The sequence below is a fragment of the Callithrix jacchus genome, chromosome 9 (genome assembly GCF_049354715.1).
Source record: "Callithrix jacchus isolate 240 chromosome 9, calJac240_pri, whole genome shotgun sequence".
NCBI lineage: Eukaryota > Metazoa > Chordata > Mammalia > Primates > Cebidae > Callithrix > Callithrix jacchus.
The window spans coordinates 63,544,997-63,567,444 of record NC_133510.1 but is presented as its reverse complement, the minus strand read 5'-3'; the positions used below and the strand labels follow the sequence as shown (position 1 = coordinate 63,567,444).

The following is a 22,448-nucleotide window of genomic DNA, read 5'->3' as shown; positions in this document are numbered from 1 at the left end:
ATTCATTCTTAGAAAAGTCACCAAATCTTTTTATTTTGTTTTTTCACAGTAAGCGCTCTCAACAAACATCTGTCTTTCTGAACACTTCCCTTAAGTGCTCCATCCAGCCTGTTATTGGAACAATGTCATGTTACTTCTTTAAGGAGTCCAGCCTCTAGATTGGGAGGCCTTTAAATGGATGATCCCTCCGGATTCTGGCTGCCCAGTTAGCCCCTGCTCCCAGCACCCTAGGTCTTCTTCCATCTGTCTGCCTCTCCCTATTCTCCCAGCTTCGCAGGACTACTGGACCGGCTGGGCGGGTTTCGCCAGCCGATCGAGGGATCCAAGGAAGGGCGCACCCCGCTTCCCCGCCCTAGGTGTAGACACTGCCCACCCGCCCCGGCTCCACCCTTGCCTCTAAACCTATTTCCCCGCCGTAGCTCCGCCCCTCTCCCCTCGGCCCGCCCCTCTCTGTTACGGGCTCTCGCTCAGAGTTCTCGGTGGAAGTGGTTTTTCCGGGAGAGACCACGCTTCCCCGCAAGCTCCCCAACGGCTCCGCCTTCCCGCCGGAGCCTGACCCTTCCCAGCGTGCCCGGCAATTCCGGCGTGCGAGGCCCTTGGAGGGCAAGGCCCCTGGGCCTGGCTTAGGAGGGCGAGAGGCAGGCTGGGAATTGTAGTTCTCAAGCCCCCGAGGGCGGCTAGAGGCTGGCGGTGAAGAGGACTAGTTGTCCCAGCGTGCCCTGCGCCTCAGCCCGCGCGCTCGCAGCTTCTCGCTCTCGCCAGCTTGCCCGCTCCCTTGCTTGCTCGCGCTTTCGCTCGCCCTCTCCTCGAGGATCTAGGGGACTCTGACCACAGCCTGAGGCTGGGAACGGGGACAGAGGCGGCGGCTCAGGGGAAACCAGGCTGCAGTGGTGGTGGTAGGAAGATGTCGGGCGAGGACGAGCAGCAGGAGCAAACTATCGCCGAGGACCTGGTCGTGACCAAGTATAAGATGGGGGGCGACATCGCCAACCGTGAGTGCGGCCTCAGGGGTCGGGGAATCAAAGCTGACAGGGAAAGGTGCCAGGCTGGCCCCAAAGGGGCTGGAGAGGAGGGGTCATGCGGAGTGAGCTACCGAGGGGTCCGCACCGGTTCTCTGGGGGCGGCGTGGTGGAAAGACCGGGTGTAGCGCCTGGGACCTGAGTGGCCAGGCCCAGGCTGAAGTCTGTGGACGTGTGGGCCGGCGACTGGGATGAGCGCAGAGAGGGACCCCTGGCAGGCTCCGACCCGAGGCCGTTTGTTAGGAGGCAAGACAGGTTTTCTCCTGTTCCAATCCTTCAGTCCCGATTTCTGCTTCATCTGATTCTGGCAGCGGCGAGGCCACCTCGAAAAGGAAGCGCCCAGCTATTGGCGACAGAAGCCCCCCTCTTGTTTTGTCGATTCTCTGGGGCTTCAGGAGCCGAGCCTCTCGCACGTGTTGCTGGGTCCCCTTGCGGATGGCTGGCCCCCTTCTTCCTCCACTACTGTCCCTGACACCAGCTTCCTTGCCACGTGCTTTGCTGGAGCCTTTCCTTTACTTCAGCTCTTACCCTGGTGGGGGCCCCCTTCTACCCTTGGACCAGCTAAGGGATCCGTTGGAGGGCACTCCGGGAGCTTCTAACCAAAGTCTTGGAGATATATATGGCTTTTCTTGAAGTTACTCATTACTACCACCTTTCCAATCTGTGCAGATAGCCTTAGTTAGCATTCACATTTGTTGTTCTCAGTGACTTGACAACTCAAATGTTTTGGAGTCCCCGTCTTATCCCAACTAGGCAAGCTTGCAAACAGTACTGGAAAAGAGAGGACTGATTTTAGGATTGTCACAAGTCATCTTTATTCAAGCTGTGCTCTGACGATCTCAGCAGTAGCCTGTCACTGTAGGCAGATGTCACTTTCTCTTTTCTCTCTTTCCAATTCGCCTTTCCATTTTACTTAAAACTCAGGGAGATAGAAACTGCTTGTCCGTGGGCTTTTAAATGTTTTTTGGGGTGTGTGTGTGTGTGTGGTTTTTTGGTTTTTGTTGTTGTTGTTTTTTGAGACAGAGTTTCACTCTTGTTGCCCAGGCTGGAGTGCAATGGCGCAGTCTTGGCTCACTGCAACCTCCGCCTCCTGGGTTCAAGCGATTCTCCTGCCTTAGCCTCACAACAGCTGGGATTACTGGAGCATGTCCTTATGCCTAGCTTGTTTTTTGTATTTTTAGTGGAGACCGGGTTTCACCATGTTGGCCAGGCCGGTCTTGAACTCCTGACCTCAGGTATCCGCACACGTTGGCCTCCCAAAGTGCCTGGACTGCAGGTGTGAGCCACTGTGCCCAGCTTTTAAATGGTTTTAACAGCAAAGATGGTGGGGAAGCGGTATTTAGGATGCCTCCGGTCCTGTGGGTGAAAATCTGAGTTTTTACCAGCTTTCAAAGAATCACCAAAACTGAGATTTCAAAAATCAAACCTGTGCACAGTGGACATTTAGTATAGTACCCTGGTTTTTGGTGCCTGTTAGTATTTGAGATAGTAGTTTGAATCAGAAAGTCTCTTTTTTGCAGTTTATAACTTCAGGCCATTGTGATCTCAGATATAAATTTTGTAAATTTGGCCTCACATCTCTTTGAGATAAGCCATGATCCCCTGAAATGAAACCCAGGGACCTTAGGTTAAGCCCCTTTGGCTTATACTCTTGTTTATGAGGAAATAAGTCTACATAGGTTGAGATTCCTAACACCTAATTAGAATGTCTGAGAAAGGAAGGCGGTAACATTTAATAATGCATCAGCTTCGAGTCTGCAATTCTGTCTACCTTCTTGTTGTCCCTGATGCCTATAAATTTCATCTTGTCTTTGCGTGTATGTGGGCATACCTTGGCAAGAACCCTCTAAAGTTCATAACTCTGTCCTGTCACACCAAAGGTAGCATCTTTGGAAAGTCCAAGGCCTTGCCTAGGAAGATGGATTGTATATACCCACTTGTAACGTAATAAGGAAGGGAAGGGAATGTTGTCCTTTCAGCCTCGGGGCAGTAGCACTAGAGAGTATTACAGACTCCTAAGTCCAGCTTCCAGGTATTCCTTGGGTGGTAACTAGACAATAAATACATACAAGGCTGACATGATGGCATTCTGTCCTCAGGGGTACTTCGGTCCTTGGTGGAAGCATCTAGCTCAGGTGTGTCGGTACTGAGCCTGTGTGAGAAAGGTGATGCCATGATTATGGAAGAAACAGGGAAAATCTTCAAAAAAGAAAAGGAAATGAAGAAAGGTAAAAAAAAAAAAAAAAACCTCACTAATTTCCCATTTGACCCTTATTTAGTTCTATATGTTTTATTTTTTTCATTGTAATGATGCAGTCTCCACTCCAGCTCTGGTTGAGATATTTGAAAATTTGGAATGGCAAATGGGATACAAGCAGTTTTCTTCCTAATCCAAACTGATCAAAGCTTAAGCAAGTCCCTGAAAATATCCTTACACTTTTCTGAAGGGCAACAGGGCTCCCAGGAGAAAGCAAGGCAGTAGGCTGATGATTCTTTCTTTACAGGTATTGCTTTTCCCACCAGCATTTCGGTAAATAATTGTGTATGTCACTTCTCCCCTTTGAAGAGCGACCAGGATTATATTCTCAAGGAAGGTGACTTGGTAAAAATGTAAGGTCAAACTGTTTTTTGTTTTGTTTTGTTTTGGTGGGTTATCCCAAGGGGCTGCCCCCAGCCTGAGGGTGGGGCCAGTGGGGCAGGTCGGTCAAACTGTTTTGAAGCATTTTTCTTTTTTAAAGTATTTACAAAGTGCTAGTTCCTAATGCAGTACTCTGATCTTGCTTTTCAGTGACCTTGGGGTCCATGTGGATGGCTTCATCGCTAATGTAGCTCATACTTTTGTGGTTGATGTAGCTCAGGTAGGTGGCCTGCTTTTGAGCTCTGTTTAGCTTTGGGGATGGGGGGAACGAACTGCCATTTGCTTCTTATCCCCACCCCCAATCACCACATAAGTTGAGAGAGTCTCTAGAGAAGCAAAAGGAGAAGGATAAAGGTGTTTTTTTTTTTTTTTTTATTCTCCTGTTCATTAGCTGGCCTTCACATATGGGCTCACAGATATTAACCAGATAGCCAGCTGAGTTAACAAGCTTTCCAGGAAGACACTGATTGCATGTCCTTATCTACAGGGGACCCAAGTAACCGGGAGGAAAGCAGATGTTATTAAGGCAGCTCACCTTTGTGCTGAAGCTGCCCTACGGTTGGTCAAACCTGGAAACCAGGTAAGCTATTTTATCCAGTTCCAAATTATAAAACAGCTTTTAAAATTAGCTATATTTGGCTGGGCACAGTGGCTTATGTCTGTAGTCCCAACACTTTGGTGGGGCCGAGGTAGGAGGATAGCCTGAGGCCAGGAGTTCAAGACCAGCCTGGGAAACATGGTGCAACCCCGTCTCTACAAAAAATGCAAAAATTACTTGGGCGTGGTAACGTGCACCTGTATTCCCAGCTGCCAGGGAGGCTGAGGTGGGAGAATCAGCTGAGCCTGGAAGATTGAGGCTGTGGTGAGCTATGATCACACCACTGCACTCCAGCCTGGGTGACAATGAAACTATGTCTTAAAAAAGAAAAAGGAAAAATAAGCATTTGCTGTCTCCACAAAACTGATAACAATGCCAGGTATAAAAGGATTAACACTGGACTTAACATCAGAAAACCCAGGTGTAGTGGCATATACCTGTAAATCCAGCACTTTGGAAGGTAAAAGTGAAAGGATTGCTTGAGCCCAGGAATTTGAGACCAGCTTGGGAAACACAGCAAGACCCGTCTCTACAAAAAGAAAAAAGAAAACCCAGGTTTATGACCAAGTTCTTTCACTTAACAGTCATTTAACCTGGGGCAAATAATTTAACCTGAGACTCAGTTTCCTTGTCTTCTAGATTGGGATATACATCTGCCCTGTTCACTTGCCAAATTTATCAAATTAGACCATCTTTGTGAAAGCACTGGGTAAAATGATATGCAAATACAGCTGTTCCTCGGCTTGATGGCGCTTTCAGTAGAAGTTATGCTTTGAGTACCCATACAACCATTCCATTTTTCATTTTCCACATATTTTGTAAATTACATGAGATAGTCAACACTATTATAAAATAGGCATGTTTTAGATTCTGCCCAACTGTAGGATAATGTTTTCTAAGTGTTCTGAGCACACTTAATGTAGGCAGGCTATGATGTTAGGTAGGTTAGGTGTATTAAATGCTTTTTGGGTTTTTTTTGAGATGGAGTCTCACTTTGTCGCCCGGGCTAGAGTGCAGTGGCGCAATCTTGGCTCACTGCAACCTCCGCCTCCCAGGTTCAAACGATTCTTTTGCCTCAGCCTCCTGAGTAGCTGGGATTAGAGGGGTGTGCCACCACACTAATTTTAGTATTTTTAGTAGAGATAGGGTTTCACCATGTTGGTCAGGCTGGTCTCAAACTCCTGACCTCGTGATCTGTCCGCCTCAGCCTCTCAGAGTGCTGGAATTACAGGCATGAGCCACTGTGCCCAGTTAAATGCATTTTTGATTTAGTGATATTTTCAACTTACGATGAGTTCTTTTGAGATGTAACCCCATTATAAGTTGGGAGCATCTATATAAAGTATTTTTAGATTGTAAGGATAATCGAACTATGAAATGAAAATCCAGTGAATGAGAATCATTAGTACTGGATGGAGGATATTAGAAAGCTCAGTTCTTTTATGCTTCTTATTCGCATTGTAGAGAACTTATTAGCTCCTGATATCTCACCTTTTGTTTGATGTTGTACTTCTAGAATACACAAGTGACAGAAGCCTGGAACAAAGTTGCCCACTCATTTAACTGCACGCCAATAGAAGGTGAGAACAGTTAACAGGGTTGAGGGTCTAAGAATGAGTGGCTTTGCAGAATTCAGACTTTTGCTCCCTTGAAGATTTATCCTGGCTATAGCCCAGTCAAAGCCAGAAATCTCAGAGCCCTGTGTTTCCATAGCCAGGTACTTTCTCACTGCCTGCCCCTTCAAACTACTGAAGTGGGTGGATTTGGAAACCTTTTGGGGTTCTGGATAGCTTGTTCCATAGGCTATGTCCTGTCTACAGGTATGCTGTCACACCAGTTGAAGCAGCATGTCATCGATGGAGAAAAAACCATTATCCAGAATCCCACAGACCAGCAGAAGTAGGTGCCAACCCCACTCATCACCTTCTACCAAACTAGTCATCAGACTTTTTTCTATACTCCCAGCTGAATCTTGTCTACCTTCTACTCCTTGCTTTCAGGAGTGACCTATTGCTCTTAATATTCCCGTTCTCTAGGCCAGGCGTGGTGGCTCATGCCTGTAATCCCAGCACTTTGGGAGGCCCAAGCCAGTGGATCACCTGAGGTGACCAGTTTGAGACCAGTCTGGTCAACATAGTGAAACCCTGTCTCTACTAAAAATACAAAAATTAGCTGGGCATGGTGGTGTGTGCCTGTAATCCCAGCTACTTGGGAGGCTGAGGCAGGAGAATTGCTTGAACCTGGGAGGCGGAGGTTGCAATAAGCTGAGATAACGCCACTGCACTCCAGCCTGACGACAGAGTGAGATTCCATCTCAAAAAAAAAAAATATCCAGGTGTGGTGGTATGCACCTGTAACCCCAGCTACTCGGGAGGCTGAGGCAGGAGAATCACGTGAACCCGGGAGGCGGAGGTTGCAGTGAGCCAAGATAACGCCATTGCACTGTAGTCTGGGCAACAGTGTGAGACTCCGTCTCAAAAAAAGAAAATTCTTGTCTGTGAAGAACATGAAAATATAAAAAAGAAAAAAAATACAAAAATTAGCTAGGCGTGGTGGCATGCAGCTATACTCCCAGCTACCCAGGAGGCTGAGGCAGGAGAATTGCTTGAACCCAGGAGGCGGAGGTTGCGGTGAGCTGAGATTGCGCCATTGCACTCCAGCCTGGGCGACAGAGTGATACTCTGTCTGAAGAAAAAAAAAACCTTCTCTGTATTCCTTTTAGGAAGGACCATGAAAAAGCTGAATTTGAGGTACATGAAGTATATGCTGTGGATGTTCTCGTCAGCTCAGGAGAGGGCAAGGTGAGGAGAGTACCACAGTTGGCAAAGAGGGGTGACTGAAAGTGTTTGCCAGACCAAATATTTCTTAAATTACTCTTGCAGGCCAAGGATGCAGGACAGAGAACCACTATTTATAAACGAGACCCCTCTAAACAGTATGGACTGAAAATGAAAACTTCACGTGCCTTCTTCAGTGAGGTGGAAAGGCGTTTTGATGCCATGCCATTTACTTTAAGGTACTACACATAGCAATGATAGTACTTGGAACCAGTCTGACTCACAGACCATACACCCAGGAACACTTTTTCCTCTCCCTTCCTGCCTAGACTTGTAGCGTGCACGTGCTCACTCCCTCCCTCTCTCTCCCCATCTCCTTCTCACTGAAGGTAATGTAAAAGAGCAATCCTAAGCATGATTTCTGCCTGAGGGTAGGAGCTATTTTAAAATATGAGCAAAATGGTAAGACTTGATGGGGAGTTAAGAATACTTCTGAATATCATCTTCCCCTGCCAGAGCATTTGAAGATGAGAAGAAGGCTCGGATGGGTGTGGTAGAGTGCGCCAAACATGAACTGCTGCAACCATTTAATGTTCTCTATGAGAAGGAGGGTAAGTTCTAAAAAGAGCTTCACTTTGGATTCCCTGATTATATGATATCCTTCATATAAGTTCAGAAGACCTAAGTATGACAACAAAGGAGTGTTTTATCAAAATACATCTTCATTTTTGCCATAGGTGAATTTGTTGCCCAGTTTAAATTTACAGTTCTGCTCATGCCCAATGGCCCCATGCGGATAACCAGCGGTCCCTTTGAGCCTGACCTCTATAAGTCTGAGATGGAGGTCCAGGATGCAGAGCTAAAGGTTAGTATGGAATAGAAGGTGGTGAGGATGTATATGGTACCTGTCCTGGGAGTGAGGGCTAAATGCCAGCAAAGTCCTAAAAAGAGCTACAGTACTGAAAGTAACCCTTTTTTAAAAAATTTCCTCCACATTTCTCAAAATTTGTTTCCTTCTTCCTGTTTTCCAGGCCCTCCTCCAGAGTTCTGCAAGTCGAAAAACCCAGAAAAAGAAAAAAAAGAAGGTGTGTTGTGATCATCCCTCTCTGGCAGGGTGAACCTGATCCCTCTTTCTCCCATTGTATTAGGTCATGGTGGGATACGGATTTTTGTACAGATATTCCTCAGCTTAAATGATAGGGCTTTGTCCCAGTAAACCCATCATAAATTGAAAGTAAGTCAAAATGGATTAAAAAAATTTTTTTGGCCTGCTGCAATGGCTCACACCTGTAATCCCAACACTTTGGGAGGCCGAGGTGGGTGAATCACCTGAGGTCTGGTGAGACCAGTCTAACCAACATGGTGAAACCCCATCTCTACTAAAAATATAAAAATTTAGGGGCCAGGCGCGGTGGCTCACGCCTATAATTCCAGCACTTTGGGAGGCCGAGGTTGGGTGGATCACGAGGTCAAGAGATCAAGACCATCCTGGTCAACAAGGTGAAACCCCGTCTCTACTAAAAATACAAAAATTAGCTGGGCATGGTGGCGTGCGCCTATAGTCCCAGCTACTCGGGAGGCTGAGGCAGGAGAATTGCCTGAACCCAGGAGGCAGAGGTTGCGATGAGCCGAGATCATGCCATTGCACTCCAGTCTAGGTAATCATTCCATTTTTTTGGAACTCCGTCTCAAAAAAAAAAAAAAAAATTAGCCGGTTGTGGTGGTGGGCACCTGTAATCCCACGAGAACCCAGGGAGGCCGAGGCGGGTGGATCACGAGGTCAAGAGTCGAGACCATCCTGGTCAACATGGTGAAACCCCGTCTCTACTAAAAATACAAAAAATTAGCTGGGCATGGTGGCGCGTGACTGTAATCCCAGCTACTCAGGAGGCTGAGGCGGGAGAATTGCCTGAACCCAGGAGGCGGAGGTTGCAGTGAGCCGAGATCGCGCCATTGCACTCCAGCCTGGGCAACAAGAGCGAAATTCCATCTCAAAAAAAAAAAAAAAAAAAAAAAAAAAAAAAAAGAGAGAGAGATGATCTTACTGTGTCACCCAGGCTGACGTGTAGTGGCATGACCATAGCTCACTGTAGTCTCAAACTCCTCCTGTGCTCAAGTGATTGTCCCACCTTAACCTGCTGCGTAGCTGCCACCATGCCTGGCTCCAAATGGATTTGATATACCTTAACCTACCAGGAACCTCAAAGCTTAGCCTGGCCTACCTTCAGTGTGCTCAAAACACTTATTCAACAAATTATCATGTATCGAAATATCCATATTTTCACACTGTTGTGAAGTTGAAAAATCACAAGTTGACCATTGTAAGTCAGAGACTTATATATCTTTATTTCAACTGTGACCCAGAGGATTGAGATACTTTTTTAGCTGAGGGTGCGGTGGTTCACAACTATTATCCCAATGTTTTGGGAGGCCTAGGCAGGAGTATCACTTGAGCCCAGGAGATCAAGATGAGCCTGGGCAAGATAGTGCAACCTCATCTCTACAAAAAATACCAAAAAAAAACCTATACATGGTGGCATGTGCCTATAGTCCCAGCTACCTGGGAGGTTGAGGTGGGAGGATTACCTGAGCCCAGGGAAATTGAGGCTACAGTGAGCCATGATGTACCTCTGCATTCCAGCCTAGGCGACAGAGTGAGTCTTTCTCAAAAAAAAAGTCCAGGCACAGTGGCTCACGCCGCCTGTAATCCCAGCACTTTGGGAGGCTGAGGTGGGCAGATCACCTGAGGTCAGGAGTTCAAGACCAGCTTGACCAACATGGAGAAACCTCATCTCTTAAAAGAAAAAAAATTAAAAATAAAAAACTTGTATCTCTAGTCCCAGACACTACCCCCCAAATAGTTAGAAACTGCCACATCTTCTCCCTCTCCTTTTCTTGCATATAGGCCTCCAAGACTGCAGAGAATGCCACCAGTGGGGAAACATTAGAAGAAAATGAAGCTGGGGACTGAGGTGGGTCCCATCTCCCCAGCTTGCTGCTCCTGCCTCATCCCCTTCCCACTACACCCCAGACTCTGTGAAGTGCAGTTCTTCTCAACCTAGGACCGCCAGCAGAGCAGGGGGTCTCCCTGCCCCGACCCCAGTTCCCCAGCCCACTCCCTTCCAACAACAACCAGCTCCAACTGACTCTGGTCTTGGGAGGCAAGGCTTCCCAACCACGGAAGACTACTTTAAGTGAAAAAAAGAAATTGAATAATAAAATCAGGAGTCAAAATTCATCGTCTTCAAGCCCCTCTTTCTAGCCTTTTCTACTACTGTCTGCTTGGTCAAGGTTTGTAGCCCTACCACAGAACAGGGCTAAATTAGCCACCGCCACTGAAAACTCAGCTGAATTTTTTTATACCACTCTGACATCAGCGTTTTTCCATCTGTTTGGGGCTTTTTCCTCTCTTTTTCCCATTTTCCCCAAGTATTTTATCTGGCTTCAAAATTAGGAGGATTATTTTTTCAGATTGTTTTTATTCAGTGTGGCCAACTCCTCATCTTGATTCAGGCCGTCCAGTCAGGCCCCTCCCATTTTAGGAGTTGGAACCTTGATTTATGAAGAGATTCTCATCTATGAAATGGATCCTCATTTGTAAATCTTTGTTCTTCCATTTTCACAAAGCTGTAAAGAAATAATTCATCTCAACCTTACCCTTTTCTCTGGAGTCAGTGGGGTCTTCCCTCACTCCATCTTACACAAACCTGAGCTGGAAGCTCAACTGGTTTTGTTCCCTGTTTGAAATATTGTGATCTCCCTCCCTTGAAAGAAAAAGGAAGAACCAGAGGAGTAGACTGAAGATACAACTCCTGGCTTTCTGAAGCTATGGACTTGGATTGGATTGCTGGGGGTTTGTAGCGAAAGGTGACATATTTCAGTACCTCTGGCATGCTGTCCCAGGAAACTAGGGCTCCCACTAACTTATGAGGTTTTTAAACACATTGAAAATGACATGACATTAAAATAAATTTGGATTTGCTCATAATGTTGTGCTTTGTATGCTGCTTTGATAGAGGTGGGGAGCATGTCAGTTGAAGTAGTACTGGAACTTTCTCCAGTGCCATGATCTACCTTCCTAAAATGAGGAATGTCTTGACTTGCAGAAGACACAAATCCTAGAATCTTTGATGATATAGTAAATTATCTGCTGGAGTTGGGTGATGTAATTTTCTAAGTAGAAACGGTCCTCTGCTAAGATTTGTTTGGGGTTAGGACACTTAATATGTATTGCAAGAACAGCACTACAAATGTTTATCTTGATTCAGGAAGCCAGGAAGAATGTCTGGTACGCTAGTTTTCAGGGCCAGACTTGAGGTCAGATGGGTAATTAGTTTATCTTGTTACATGTCAGGCATTGTGAACAGAACTGAACATAGGACAAATGTGAACATAGGACATATCCACCATTAAAATACACAGAGCAGTTTCAGAGCCCTAAAAATCCTCTGTGTTTTCCCTGTTCATCCCTCTCTGCTTGATTACACATTTATCTGAAGGCAAACAATGTACAACACCAAGAGTGGACCCTAGTGTAAACTAAAATATGGATCTGGAGTGATAATGGTATGTCAATATAGGTTCAGTTGTTAAATGTACCACTCTGGCAAGGTGGAGGGATGTTTATAAAGAGGGAGGCTAGGCCGGGCACAGTGGCTCAAGCCCGTAATCCCAGTACTTGGGGAGGCTGAGAGGGCAGATCACAAGGTCAAGAGTTCCAGGCGAGCCTGGCCAATGTGGTGAAACCCCGTCTCTACTAAAAATACAAAAAAAAATCAGCCAGGTGTGGTAGCATATGCCTGTAATCCCAGCTCGTCAAGAGGCTGAGAGGCAGGAGAATTGCTTGAACCCAGGAGGCAGAAGTTAAAGTTAGCCGAAATCGTACCACTGCGCTCCAGCCTGGGTAACAGAGCAAGACTCTGTCTATAAATAAATAAATAAAGGGGAGGCTATATGTGTGGGAAATATCTATACCTTCCTCACTTTTGCTGTGAATCTAAAACTGTTCTAAAAATTTAAGTCTATTAAAAAGAAAGGGTGGGGGGGTGGCCGGGCGCGGTGGCTCATGCCTGTAATCCCAGCACTTTGGGAGGCCGAGGCGGGTGGATCACGAGGTCAAGAGATCGAGACCATCCTGGTCGACATGGTGAAACCCCGTCTCTACTAAAAAAATTTAAAAAATTAGCTGGGCATGGTGGTGCATGCCTGTAATCCCAGCTACTCAGGAGGCTGAGGCAGGAGAATTGTCTGAACCCAGGAGGCAGAGGTTGTGGTGAGCCAAGATCGCGCCATTGCACTCCAGTCTGGGTAATAAGAGCAAAACTCCATCTCAAAAAAAAGAAAAAAAAGGCTGGGCACGGTGGCTCACACCTGTAATCCCAGCACTTTGAGAGGCTGAAGAGAGCAGATCACCTGCGGTCAGAAGTTCAAGACCAGACTGGCCAACATGGTGAAACCTGTCCTAAAAATACAAAAAATTAGCTGGGTGTTGGTGGCACACACCTGTAGTCCCAACAACTCGGGAGGTTGAGACAGGAGAATCACTTGATTTGCTTGATAGAGGTGGGGAGGTGAAGGTTGCAGTAAGCTGAAGTCACACCACTGCACTCCAGCCTGGGTGACAAGAGCGAGATTCTGTCTCAAAAAAAATTTCCCTCAAAGAGCTTATAGACTAGTTGGCAATCATCAATTGGAATCCTGGTGGAATTGATACAAAATAATTCTGCTAGGATTTTTTTTGTTTCAAAAAATTTGTCATATATAAGGCAGGGTACAGTGGCTCATGCCTGTAATCCCAGGACTTGAGGAGGCCAAGGGGGGCAGATCACAAGGTCAGGAGTTTGAGACCAGTCTCACCAACATAGCAAAGCCGCGTCTCTACTCTCTACCAAAATACAAAAATGAGCCGGGTGTGAGGCAGCAGAATGGTTTGAACCTGGGAGACTGAGGTTGCAGTGAGCCCAGATCCTGCCATTGTAATACAGCCTGGACGACAGAGTGAGGCTCCATCTCAAAAAAAAAAAAAAGTGTCTCGGCCGGGCGCGGTGGCTCACGCCTGTAATCCCAGCACTTTGGGAGGCCGAGGTGGGTGGATCACGAGGTCAAGAGATCGAGACCATCCTGGTCAACATAGTGAAACCCCATCTCTACTAAAAATACAAAAAATTAGCTGGGCATGGTGGTGCGTGCCTGTAATCCCAGCTACTCAGGAGGCTGAGGCAGAAGAATTGCCTGAACCCAGGAGGCGGAGGTTGCGGTGAGCCGAGATCGCACCATTGCACTCCAGTCTGGGTAAACAATAGTGAAACTCCGTCTCAAAAAAAAAAAAAAGTTTTTCAGAAATTGAAAATGAAATGCTAGAAATATAATAAAGGAAAACCGCAAAAAAGGAGGGATTGTAACAATCACATACAAAATGTTACAGTATGTTAAACTATAAAATGTTGTATGTATAGGGAAAGCGTTCTTTTTGTTTTTCTTTTTTTTTTTTTTTTCCGAGACGGAGTTTCACTCTTATTACCCAGGCTGGAGTGCAATGGCGCGATCTCGGCTCACCGCAACCTCTGCCTCCTGGGTTCAGGCGGTTCTCCTGCCTCAGCCTGCTGAGTAGCTGGGATTACAGGCATGCGCCACCATGCCCAGCTAATTTTTTGTATTTTTAGTAGAGACGGGGTTTCACCTTGTTGACCAGGATGGTCTCGATCTCTTGACCTCGTAATCCACCCGCCTCGGCCTCCCAAAGTGCTGGAATTACAGGGGTGAACCACCGCGCCCGGCCCGAAAGCGTTGTTTTTCTTTGCTTTTCTTTTTTTCTTTTACTTTTTTTTCTGAGATAGAGTCTCGCTCTTGTCCAGGCTGGAAGTGCAATAGCATGATCTGGGTTCACCACAACCTCCACATCCCAGATTCAAGCGATTCTTCTGCCTCAGTCTCCCAAGTAGCTGGGATCACAGCCATGTGGCATCACGCCCAGCTAATTTTGTATTTTTAGTAGAGATAGGGTTTCACCATGTTGCCCGGGCTGGTCTCGAAGTCCTGACCTCAGATGATTTGCCCGCCTCAGCCTCCCAAAGTGCTGGGACAACAGGCGTGAGCCACCGCGCCAGGTCAGGAAAGGGTTCATTAACTGAAAAGTTTCCTGTAGCCAAATCTTATGGGATCTGGTTGTTTTCCAGTGCTGCTCACCCGAGTATACAATAAGACTGGGAAGTTCTTTATCTTAACACCAAATGTCATACTTCTAGATTTAGCTAATTTTCTCCCTATGTCCGTTGGTTCACTCTTCACCCCTAGAGAACCACTGCATAGGTCACTGCAGCCGCGACTTGCTGGGCTCGAGATTCCCCCACCTCAGCCTCCCAAAGTGCTGGGATTACAGGTATGAGCCACCGTGCCCCGCCGCTTATGTGTTTTCTTAACATAGCCATGCATTGTAGCCAGGATTCCCTAGTGATATTTTGCTTCAGGCATCGTAGGGAAAGACCATAGTCAGCTATTTTATTCCTGAAGTTTAGGGAAAAAAATTGCTCTATCTTAAACAGTGAGAATATTTTTTGCAGTACGGCAGCTTTCCCGACTCCCCACTTTATATCTTCCTACGTTCTGAACTCTTGGTACCATCGATAGTTCCGGAATCGAATCACCCTGCAGCAATTTATTTTAGAAAATAACGTAAACCGGCTGGGCGCGGTGGCTCATCCCTGTAATCCCAGCACTTTGGGAAGCCGAGGCGGGAGGATGGCTTAAGTTCAGGAGTTCGAGACCAGCCTGGGCAACAGGCGAAACCTCGTCTCTACTAAAAACACAAAAATTATCCAAGTGGCGTTCGCCTGTAGTCCCAGCTGCTCGGGAGGCTGAGGCTGGAGAATCGATTGAACCTGGGAGGCGGAAGTAGCAGTAAGCCGATATCGCGCCACTGCACTCCAGCTTAGGTGACAGTGAGATCCTGTCTCAAATAAATAAATAATAAAGAAAAGAAGACAAACCAGTAAAACAATAATTTCTGTACAGTCCGCGCCTTTCCACAGCAAAATGGAGGACTTCTCCAAGGAACTGCAATTCCCAAGAAACAATGCGAGGGAAAGTGGCGGTCACTATTATATTGGAAATAGGTGCTGACGTTTAAATAACACAGTGTCCTCGTACTAAATCTGGTGGGGTGGGGAACTGGTAACTCCAAAACCAAATTCTCTGTCTTCCGGAGAACACCTAACCCAACAGTCCTTCGCTAAGAGGGGCCGAAAACCTTTGTTACGCCCATTGGGTAGCCCCGCCCGGTGGGGGGGAAAAAGGGCGGGAAAACGGAAGTGACGACACCCGGCGCTCTATTAAATAGCTGTAGACGGAACTTCGGCTTTCTCTCGGCCTTAGCGCCATTTTTTTTTGGGTGAGTGTTGTTGGTTTCTGTGTTCGGATTCCATGTACAATCCTTTGACATCTGATCTCTGCACTTACCATCATCACAGCAAACTAACTGTAGCTTTTCTCTTTTTCTCCGTAGAAACCCCTGCGCCATGAGAGCCAAGGTGAGCGGTTCCTGGTATTAGGCTTGGGAAGTAGGAGTTGGCGAGTAGTAATGGGAGACTAAGGCAAGGCAAGTCCGCCATAGTTCCTGAACTACAGGTTTTCAGGGGTGCCCAAGAGTTGATGGGAGAGGAAAATTAGTGAGAGAAGCTGAGAGGCTAGTGGCTAAGTGCTATGGGGAAAGAGAGTGGGAGTTGAAAAAGGTATAATTCGGATTTTATGTTGGGAGGGTGTCCAAGTTACTGATGTAGTTGCTACGACCAGTGCTGCATACTTGGTTAAGAATCTGTCGGGTTCTAAAGAGTGCATTTCATATCCCTCCTAAACCCACTAATAAGATTCTTTTTTTTTTTTTTTTTTTTAATTCTCTGCTGTTTGTGATCGGTTGCTAGTGGAGGAAGAAACGAATGCGCAGGTATGTTGAGACTGCCAGTCCAGGAGAAGGGAAGGGGGAGTGTTCCTTGGACGAGAAATATTTGATTTGGAAATCTTAAAACAGCTTTAGGAGAAAGACGTTTGAGTATTTTCTTCTTAGAGCAAAGGATTGAACAGAACAGAGGACGATAGAATCGTAATGCTTGTTCATTTTACCACCTCGTGCATTCTAAGCACGTTTGATTTAATGTGGGAGGGGAAGACAACTCTGGTTTAAGAATAGAAAGTGTATTCCATTCCTGTGTCTGCTTTTCAGGCTGAAGCGCAAAAGAAGAAAGATGAGGCAGAGGTCCAAGTAAACCGCTACTTGTTGCACCGTGGAGGCCACAGGAGCAGAAACATGGAATGCCGGGCGCTGCTGATGCTGGTACAAGTTGTGGGACTGCATGCTACTGTCTAGAGCTTGTCTCAATGGATCTAGAACTTCATCGCCATCTGATCGCCGATCACCTCTGAGACCCACCTTGCTCATAACCAAAACTGCCCATGTTGGTCCTTTGCCCTGGACCTGTGACATTCTGGACTATTTCTGTGTTTACTTGTGGCCGAGTGTAACAACCATAAAATAAATCACCTCTTCCGCTGTCTTAGCTGAAGGATTAAATCGTCTCGTCTATTACGTGTTTTTTATGGTTCCATCGGGTCGGGGTTTTCTATCAGTACAGTTTGCCCTGTCCCTACCTGTGCTATGGAGGATAGAAAGGCAAAAGCCAGGGTTAAGTGGTGTGGTTTGCACCTGGCTGGAGTTGGGTAGGGTATGGTACGCCCCTGGAGGCACGTTTTAGGTTGCGTGCGTTATTAGGCGCTGTTGGTGGTACCGCCCTTGCTTTCCAGTAGGTCTGCCATTCAGAATACCGCTTTCTGGACTTGATGTCGTGCTTTTGGGTTGGGTTGCTATGGTGACACGCAAAGCGTGCTGGGAACTTCCTGCGATATGTCGCACGCCTACTTCGTACACCATAGAGTATGGTTCCGGGTCTGGTGGCTAGAGCGTCACTTCTTCCGCAGGAAGCGGAAGAGCGTTCGGGTGGGCGGCTCTTTGTCGAAGCTAGAGGACCGGCAGGCGGCAGCAGCAACTACGGCGGCGGCGGCAGGTGAGGGAGGCGGGAGACTTAGGTGGAGGCCGCGCCCGGAGGGGAGGAGTCGGGCCAGCCCCGCTGCTGGGCTCGGCCGGGCCGCACAAGTCCCCCCAGAATCGAGCTGGCTCTTCCTCACACCCCAGGGCAGTGCCCCTTTTCTGACTGACCCCGCATCGCGAGCAAACGCCAGCTTCGTGACGTCACAGCTCTGCCCATCCCCTCAGCTTGATGACACCTGGAGCCCCATCTCTCCGCTTCACTTCGCGCGCCCTTAGTGTCCCATTCACGTAGTCCATGGCTGAGCGCCGGCGGCACTGCACGGAAACTGCCAAGCTAGAAGACTTGCTGCGGGAAAACTCCTAGGACTTTTTTCGCAAACTCTAGGGTGTTGGGAAGCGTCACAATCACTGCCCCCAAGTCTAATCGGCCATTCCACTGCACTGTCAGACGCTGCCCTTTTAAGGTTCCTCACTTGGCATTACTAACTCCAACCTTTGGCCGCCCTCTGACCCTCACATCCTCTTTCATCTTGAGGCAGGGCGCCCCACACCCTTTGTTCACTCAGGGCTGGTTTTCCAACCCATCCTCCCAGCCCTTCCGAATTAGTTTTATCTTTTACTCTGCTTACTGGCCACTTCTCCCTTGGACAAGTGGAGAAGCTCAGTTTGAACACTAAGGAAATCCTAACGTTTCCAAAGCTTTGCCGTTTTGTTAGATTTCTTTCTTGTGACAACCACTCCATCGAGTGGAGGACAGCCACCTCCACTCTTACTCCTTCTCCCACCCAAGTCTCTGTTTTTTTCCTGCCCAGAACCCAGCAGTGATGTGGAGGTGGAGACCCACAGGAGCCCCGGACTTCACCTGAGCTACCTCAGGTATCAATTCTGGGACAGTTGGGTGGGGTGGAGCTTCATATCTAATTATCTGCTGCTGGTGCGACTTGCAAGGTGAGCCACGCTTGGGTAGATGCCATTTGTACTTCACCTGGTCATTCCCCTTTACTAAAAGTTTGTATCTTCTTTTATCACTTCTTTCCTTGATTGCTTCTGTTATTCTGGGACTACCTCCCTTTAGAGGAAGAGGGCCCTTTTATAGATTCACATGTAACTCTGGCCTCTGGTTTGGTTAGTTCATTTTAGGGAGAGCTGAAGGCAAAGTCACAGCAGTGGGGTGGGGGTAGGTCAAGACCAAAGTAATCAGGAAAGATTCTCTTATGATCAAAGGGAACAATATGAAGTTTTCCTATTTCAGCAGCAGGGGGAGCCTGAATACCATATAGGAAAGGCTTGGGAGGTCAGACACGTGGTAGCAGGGACTCCAGGTCTTACTAGGGGTGGAGAGCGGGGAGGGCTAGAATCAGGGCAGTGGACTGACATTCCAAAGCTCTCTTGGGAAATAGGAGACTTAAAAAGCTTTTATAGAGTCTATAAATAAAGAGGATCTTTATGGGGTGAGGAATGGTGTGGTTGGATGTCAGTGGGATCTCCACATAGGGGTGAGGAAGGGGGTGGGGCGTGGGGAAAGGTCACTTGTTCCTTTGAAATTAACTCCTTCCCACCTTGACCTTATCACAAATGGTTTGTCCTGGGAAGTCTAGAAGTGGAGATTCTAACTTAGAACTCCTGCCCTGCAATGGAGGGAGCTGACCTCTCTGGGGTAGATAGTGATGATGGCTGGGAGGGAATATTAAAATATGACAGGTTTCGAGACTGCCCTCAAGCTGGTGACACCAGTCTCTTCACTCAGGATTTTGTGGCTTCTAGAGATGTGATATGTACAGAGCCCTTACCTGAAGAAAAGGAAAAGGGGATAAGGAAGTTTTGTTACCAGTGTCCCATCTTCTACAACCCTAGTAGCTCAGCAGCCCATCCTGGGCACTATTCCTAGTTCCCAGACTATTCAGATACCAACCACAGTTTTAATTTCACTTCTACAACTTTAATAAGGTCAGCTCAGATGGAAAGATAAAATCCAAGACTATTTTTTCTCTGCTCTCTTTGGCCTATCATCATTAGTGAAATGAGGTGGCTTCACCCCAACTCCTTCCCTCCTCCATTAGCCAGGCAAGTGTGAATCATTCTGACCCAGACCAGGTGCACAAAAGCCTGGGCAGGACTTTTGATGAGTCAGACATTTCAGCCAGAATTCTTATCCCTTAGATTCTCCATCTCTGAAGCCATTGCCCCTTTGGGCTGCCTGCTCTATAGTCAGGAAGAGTGGGATCTCCCTGGAGGACTCTTGTTGATACCGTTTTCCTCTTTTTTAGTGGTCACCAAGAGTGGCAAGATAAAGAAAACCCTGAGTTGGGCGGGACCAGGATGCCTGATCGGGACAGCTATGCCAACGGCACCGGGAGCAGCGGTGGAGGCCCTGGAGGTGGTGGCAGCGAGGAGGCCAGTGGGGCAGGAGCAGGCAGTGGCGCGGCCAGCTCAGATGCCATCTGTAGAGACTTCTTGAGGAATGTGTGCAAGCGAGGCAAGCGTTGCCGATATCGCCACCCAGACATGAGCGAGGTGTCCAACTTGGGGGTGAGCAAAAATGAGTTCATCTTCTGCCATGACTTCCAGAACAAGGAGTGTAGCCGCCCAAACTGCCGTTTCATCCATGGCTCCAAGGAGGATGAGGACGGCTACAAGAAGACCGGAGAGCTTCCCCCACGGCTGAGGCAGAAAGTAGCAGCTGGCCTTGGCCTTTCACCAGCTGACTTACCAAATGGCAAGGAGGAAGTCCCTATCTGCCGTGACTTTCTCAAGGGGGACTGTCAGAGAGGAGCTAAGTGCAAGTTCCGTCACCTGCAACGGGATTTTGAGTTTGATGCTCGGGGTGGCGGAGGCACTGGTGGGGGATCAACAGGCTCAGTACCCCCAGGACGACGTCATGATCTCTATGATATCTATGACCTTCCTGACAGGGGCTTTGAGGACCATGAGCCAGGCCCAAAACGCCGGCGAGGTGGATGCTGCCCCCCTGATGGTCCTCATTTTGAGTCATATGAATATAGCTTGGCTCCACCGCGAGGGGTAGAGTGCAGACTGCTAGAGGAGGAGAATGCCATGCTCAGGAAGCGGGTAGAGGAACTAAAGAAGCAGGTCAGTAACCTGCTGGCCACCAATGAGGTATTACTGGAACAAAATGCTCAGTTCCGCAATCAGGCTAAGGTCATAACCCTGAGCTCCACTGCACCAGCGACTGAGCAGACTCTGGCCCCCACTGTGGGCACTGTCGCCACTTTTAACCATGGCATTGCCCAGACTCACACGACTCTCAGCAGCCAGGCTCTACAGCCTCGTCCAGTGTCCCAGCAAGAACTGGTGGCCCCTGCTGGAGCTCCAGCTGCTCCCCCAACTAATGCTGCACCTCCTGCTGCTCCACCACCCCCACCCCCACACTTGAACCCAGAGATCACACCACTGTCAGCTGCCCTGGCTCAAACAATTGCCCAGGGAATGGCCCCCCCACCTGTCTCCATGGCTCCTGTGGCTGTATCTGTGGCTCCTGTGGCCCCTGTGGCTGTATCGATGGCCCAACCCTTGGCAGGAATCACAATGAGCCACACCACCACTCCCATGGTGACCTACCCTATCGCTTCCCAGAGCATGCGCATCACGGCCATGCCACACTGATGGGGCTAATGGACACTCCCCTGGTATAGCCTCCATGGCTGGGGTCGAGGGGCCCTTGCCCACTCGCCTAGCCCTCCCCAGCCCTGTCCAAAGGGCTCCCTTGAGAACTAGGACAAGAGACTACAAGGAGTAGTCCTGAGGAGGGGTTGGGTTGGTGTGTTTTCTCTCACCTCCCTTTTATGAGGGTCCTCTTGTCCATCTTCAAGCCTCACAGTGGGGGCTTGCAGAGAAGTGCAGACTGAAGCCAGCAGAGAGGAAGGACTGACTGAGGGCCTGTGTCCTCTTACGGGAATTTGGGAACATCCCTCGTCTTGTCCTCTCTTCTACACAGCACAGGTTCCAGCACTGGTTTTGGAAGAAAAACATATCCTGCCCAGAGGGAAAGCCAGGAAAGATTGAGAAGAGTGGGTGGTCAGGAGAGAAGGCCTGATAGGAGCCTTCAGACAATTTGGGTCCTAGTTGGTTGGGTTGGATGATACAGGAGTTGCTTCTGGGCCCTGGGAATGCTGGGACCATAGTGCTCCAGCCCAAAGACTAGGGGAGCATTCATTACCCTAGCTTGACCTGAAAATCCATAGGGCAGGGCCCACTACTTTCCAAAGAAATAAAAGAACAATTATTTTTAACAAATGGAGGCAGTGAAAACTTGCTTAGATATTCTGTGTGGAAAATGGGAGCAGTAAATAGGTGCCAAAATGGGATAAAGGCCCTAACCTCACATAGCTTGGGTAAGATGGATAGAGGCCAATGAAGAAGGGTAGGGACCCAGAACAAGACCAAATGGGGTTTTGGGGAAGGCACTTTGTTGGGTAGAAGCTTTGGAGCCACCTAGTCTAGTTTAAAAATAGTCCCATCTGTTTCTGATCTCTGTATGTGCTATTCCCAGGTTGCCTTAGTAACCAGGGCTCCTAGGGTCATTTAGTGAGGCAGGCAGTAAGGAGGGTGTATATGCTGAAAAATGGGGATGGGATGTTACACAGTTGAAAGATCCTTATTCAAACAGAGCAGGACAGGTGGAAGTTGTCTCTGAGTTGATGGCAGTTAATGCCCCTCCTAACCCAGCCCTTCCTCAGTGGCCAGTTCCTTAAGCCTTTAAGGCTTGGGAAGTCTGGGAAACGGGAGTCCTTCTAGGGACACAAGCCTCAGGGTTTATCCCTTTCCTCTGTCTCCACCTAGGACCAGATGTTTTAAATCTACTTAAGTCAGTAAGGCCAGGGGTCCCAATAGCCAAACCTCAGTTCCTTCTCAGCTCATGGCTGATGTAGGGAAAACAACTCAGGTGTCTAGTCTAATGGGACAGTAGATTTGGGGGTAGAGAGTGATCCTGGATTGTGTTCCCCTGCATCGTATCTCCTGCTACCTCTTGCTCTCTTTTCTGGTTGATCACTCAGGTCATGTGGGATTGGAGATGGTGGGCTAGGTCAAAGGTAGTCATTAAAAAAAAGCCTAACAACTAAAAGTGAGCAAACATTGTGGGTTTTAGAAACAACACATTGATAAGTTTAATGTTGTTTTCGGCACGGTTTTTTTTTCTTAACAGATTTTTAAGTGCACATCTGGCACAACTCTAAACATTTTTTTTTTTTTTTTTTTGAGATGGAATCTCGCACTGTTGCCCAGGCTGGTGTGCAGTGGCGCCAATCTTGGCACACTGCAATCTCTGCCTCCTGGGTTCAAGCGATTCTCCTGCTTCAGCCTCCTGAGTAGCTGGGATTTCAGGTGCCTGCTACCATGCCCTAATTTTCTATATTTTTAG

At 47.9% G+C, this 22,448-nt stretch overlaps 2 protein-coding genes and 1 long non-coding RNA gene across 6 annotated transcripts; all 3 read left to right on the top strand.

The window, feature by feature from the left end:
• Positions 1-711: 711 nt before the first annotated feature.
• Positions 712-11,020, top strand: PA2G4 (proliferation-associated 2G4). Its single transcript, XM_002752601.5, has 13 exons — positions 712-992; positions 3,119-3,247; positions 3,524-3,629; positions 3,808-3,877; positions 4,145-4,237; positions 5,772-5,835; positions 6,076-6,154; positions 6,978-7,056; positions 7,138-7,271; positions 7,549-7,643; positions 7,770-7,897; positions 8,064-8,117; positions 9,938-11,020. Exons 1-13 carry the CDS (start codon positions 905-907, stop codon positions 10,001-10,003), a joined length of 1,185 nt encoding a protein of 394 aa, XP_002752647.2. The 5' UTR covers positions 712-904; the 3' UTR covers positions 10,004-11,020.
• A 4,368-nt stretch (positions 11,021-15,388) lies between these two features.
• On the top strand, positions 15,389-16,580 carry LOC100392089 (uncharacterized). 3 transcript variants are annotated; one of them, XR_008474133.2, is made up of 4 exons: positions 15,389-15,418; positions 15,533-15,557; positions 15,948-15,970; positions 16,247-16,580. It is a non-coding gene; the product is annotated as an uncharacterized LOC100392089 (long non-coding RNA). The 3 variants fall into 3 exon arrangements; XR_013521827.1 differs by having other exon boundaries at positions 15,389-15,557; XR_013521828.1 differs by having other exon boundaries at positions 15,389-15,625.
• Positions 16,581-17,031: 451 nt separating this feature from the next.
• Positions 17,032-21,322, top strand: ZC3H10 (zinc finger CCCH-type containing 10). 2 transcript variants are annotated; one of them, XM_054238422.2, is made up of 4 exons: positions 17,032-17,084; positions 17,213-17,532; positions 17,881-17,944; positions 19,336-21,322. In XM_054238422.2, the coding sequence occupies exon 4, from the start codon at positions 19,388-19,390 to the stop codon at positions 20,690-20,692; it is 1,305 nt and encodes a 434-aa protein (XP_054094397.2). In that variant the 5' UTR covers positions 17,032-17,084; positions 17,213-17,532; positions 17,881-17,944; positions 19,336-19,387; the 3' UTR covers positions 20,693-21,322. The 2 variants fall into 2 exon arrangements, with proteins under 2 accessions (XP_054094397.2, XP_054094396.2); XM_054238421.2 differs by lacking the exon at positions 17,213-17,532.
• Positions 21,323-22,448: the final 1,126 nt, after the last annotated feature.

Coding starts and splice junctions, on each gene's coding strand:
- PA2G4 (XM_002752601.5), top strand. CDS start 905: ATGTCGGGCGAGGACGAGCAGCAGGAGCAAACTATCGCCGAGGACCTG. Junction 993..3,118: donor GGGGGGCGACATCGCCAACC/GTGAGTGCGGCC, acceptor TTCTGTCCTCAG/GGGTACTTCGGTCCTTGGTG. Junction 7,272..7,548: donor GCCATGCCATTTACTTTAAG/GTACTACACATA, acceptor TTCCCCTGCCAG/AGCATTTGAAGATGAGAAGA.
- ZC3H10 (XM_054238421.2), top strand. CDS start 19,388: ATGCCTGATCGGGACAGCTATGCCAACGGCACCGGGAGCAGCGGTGGA.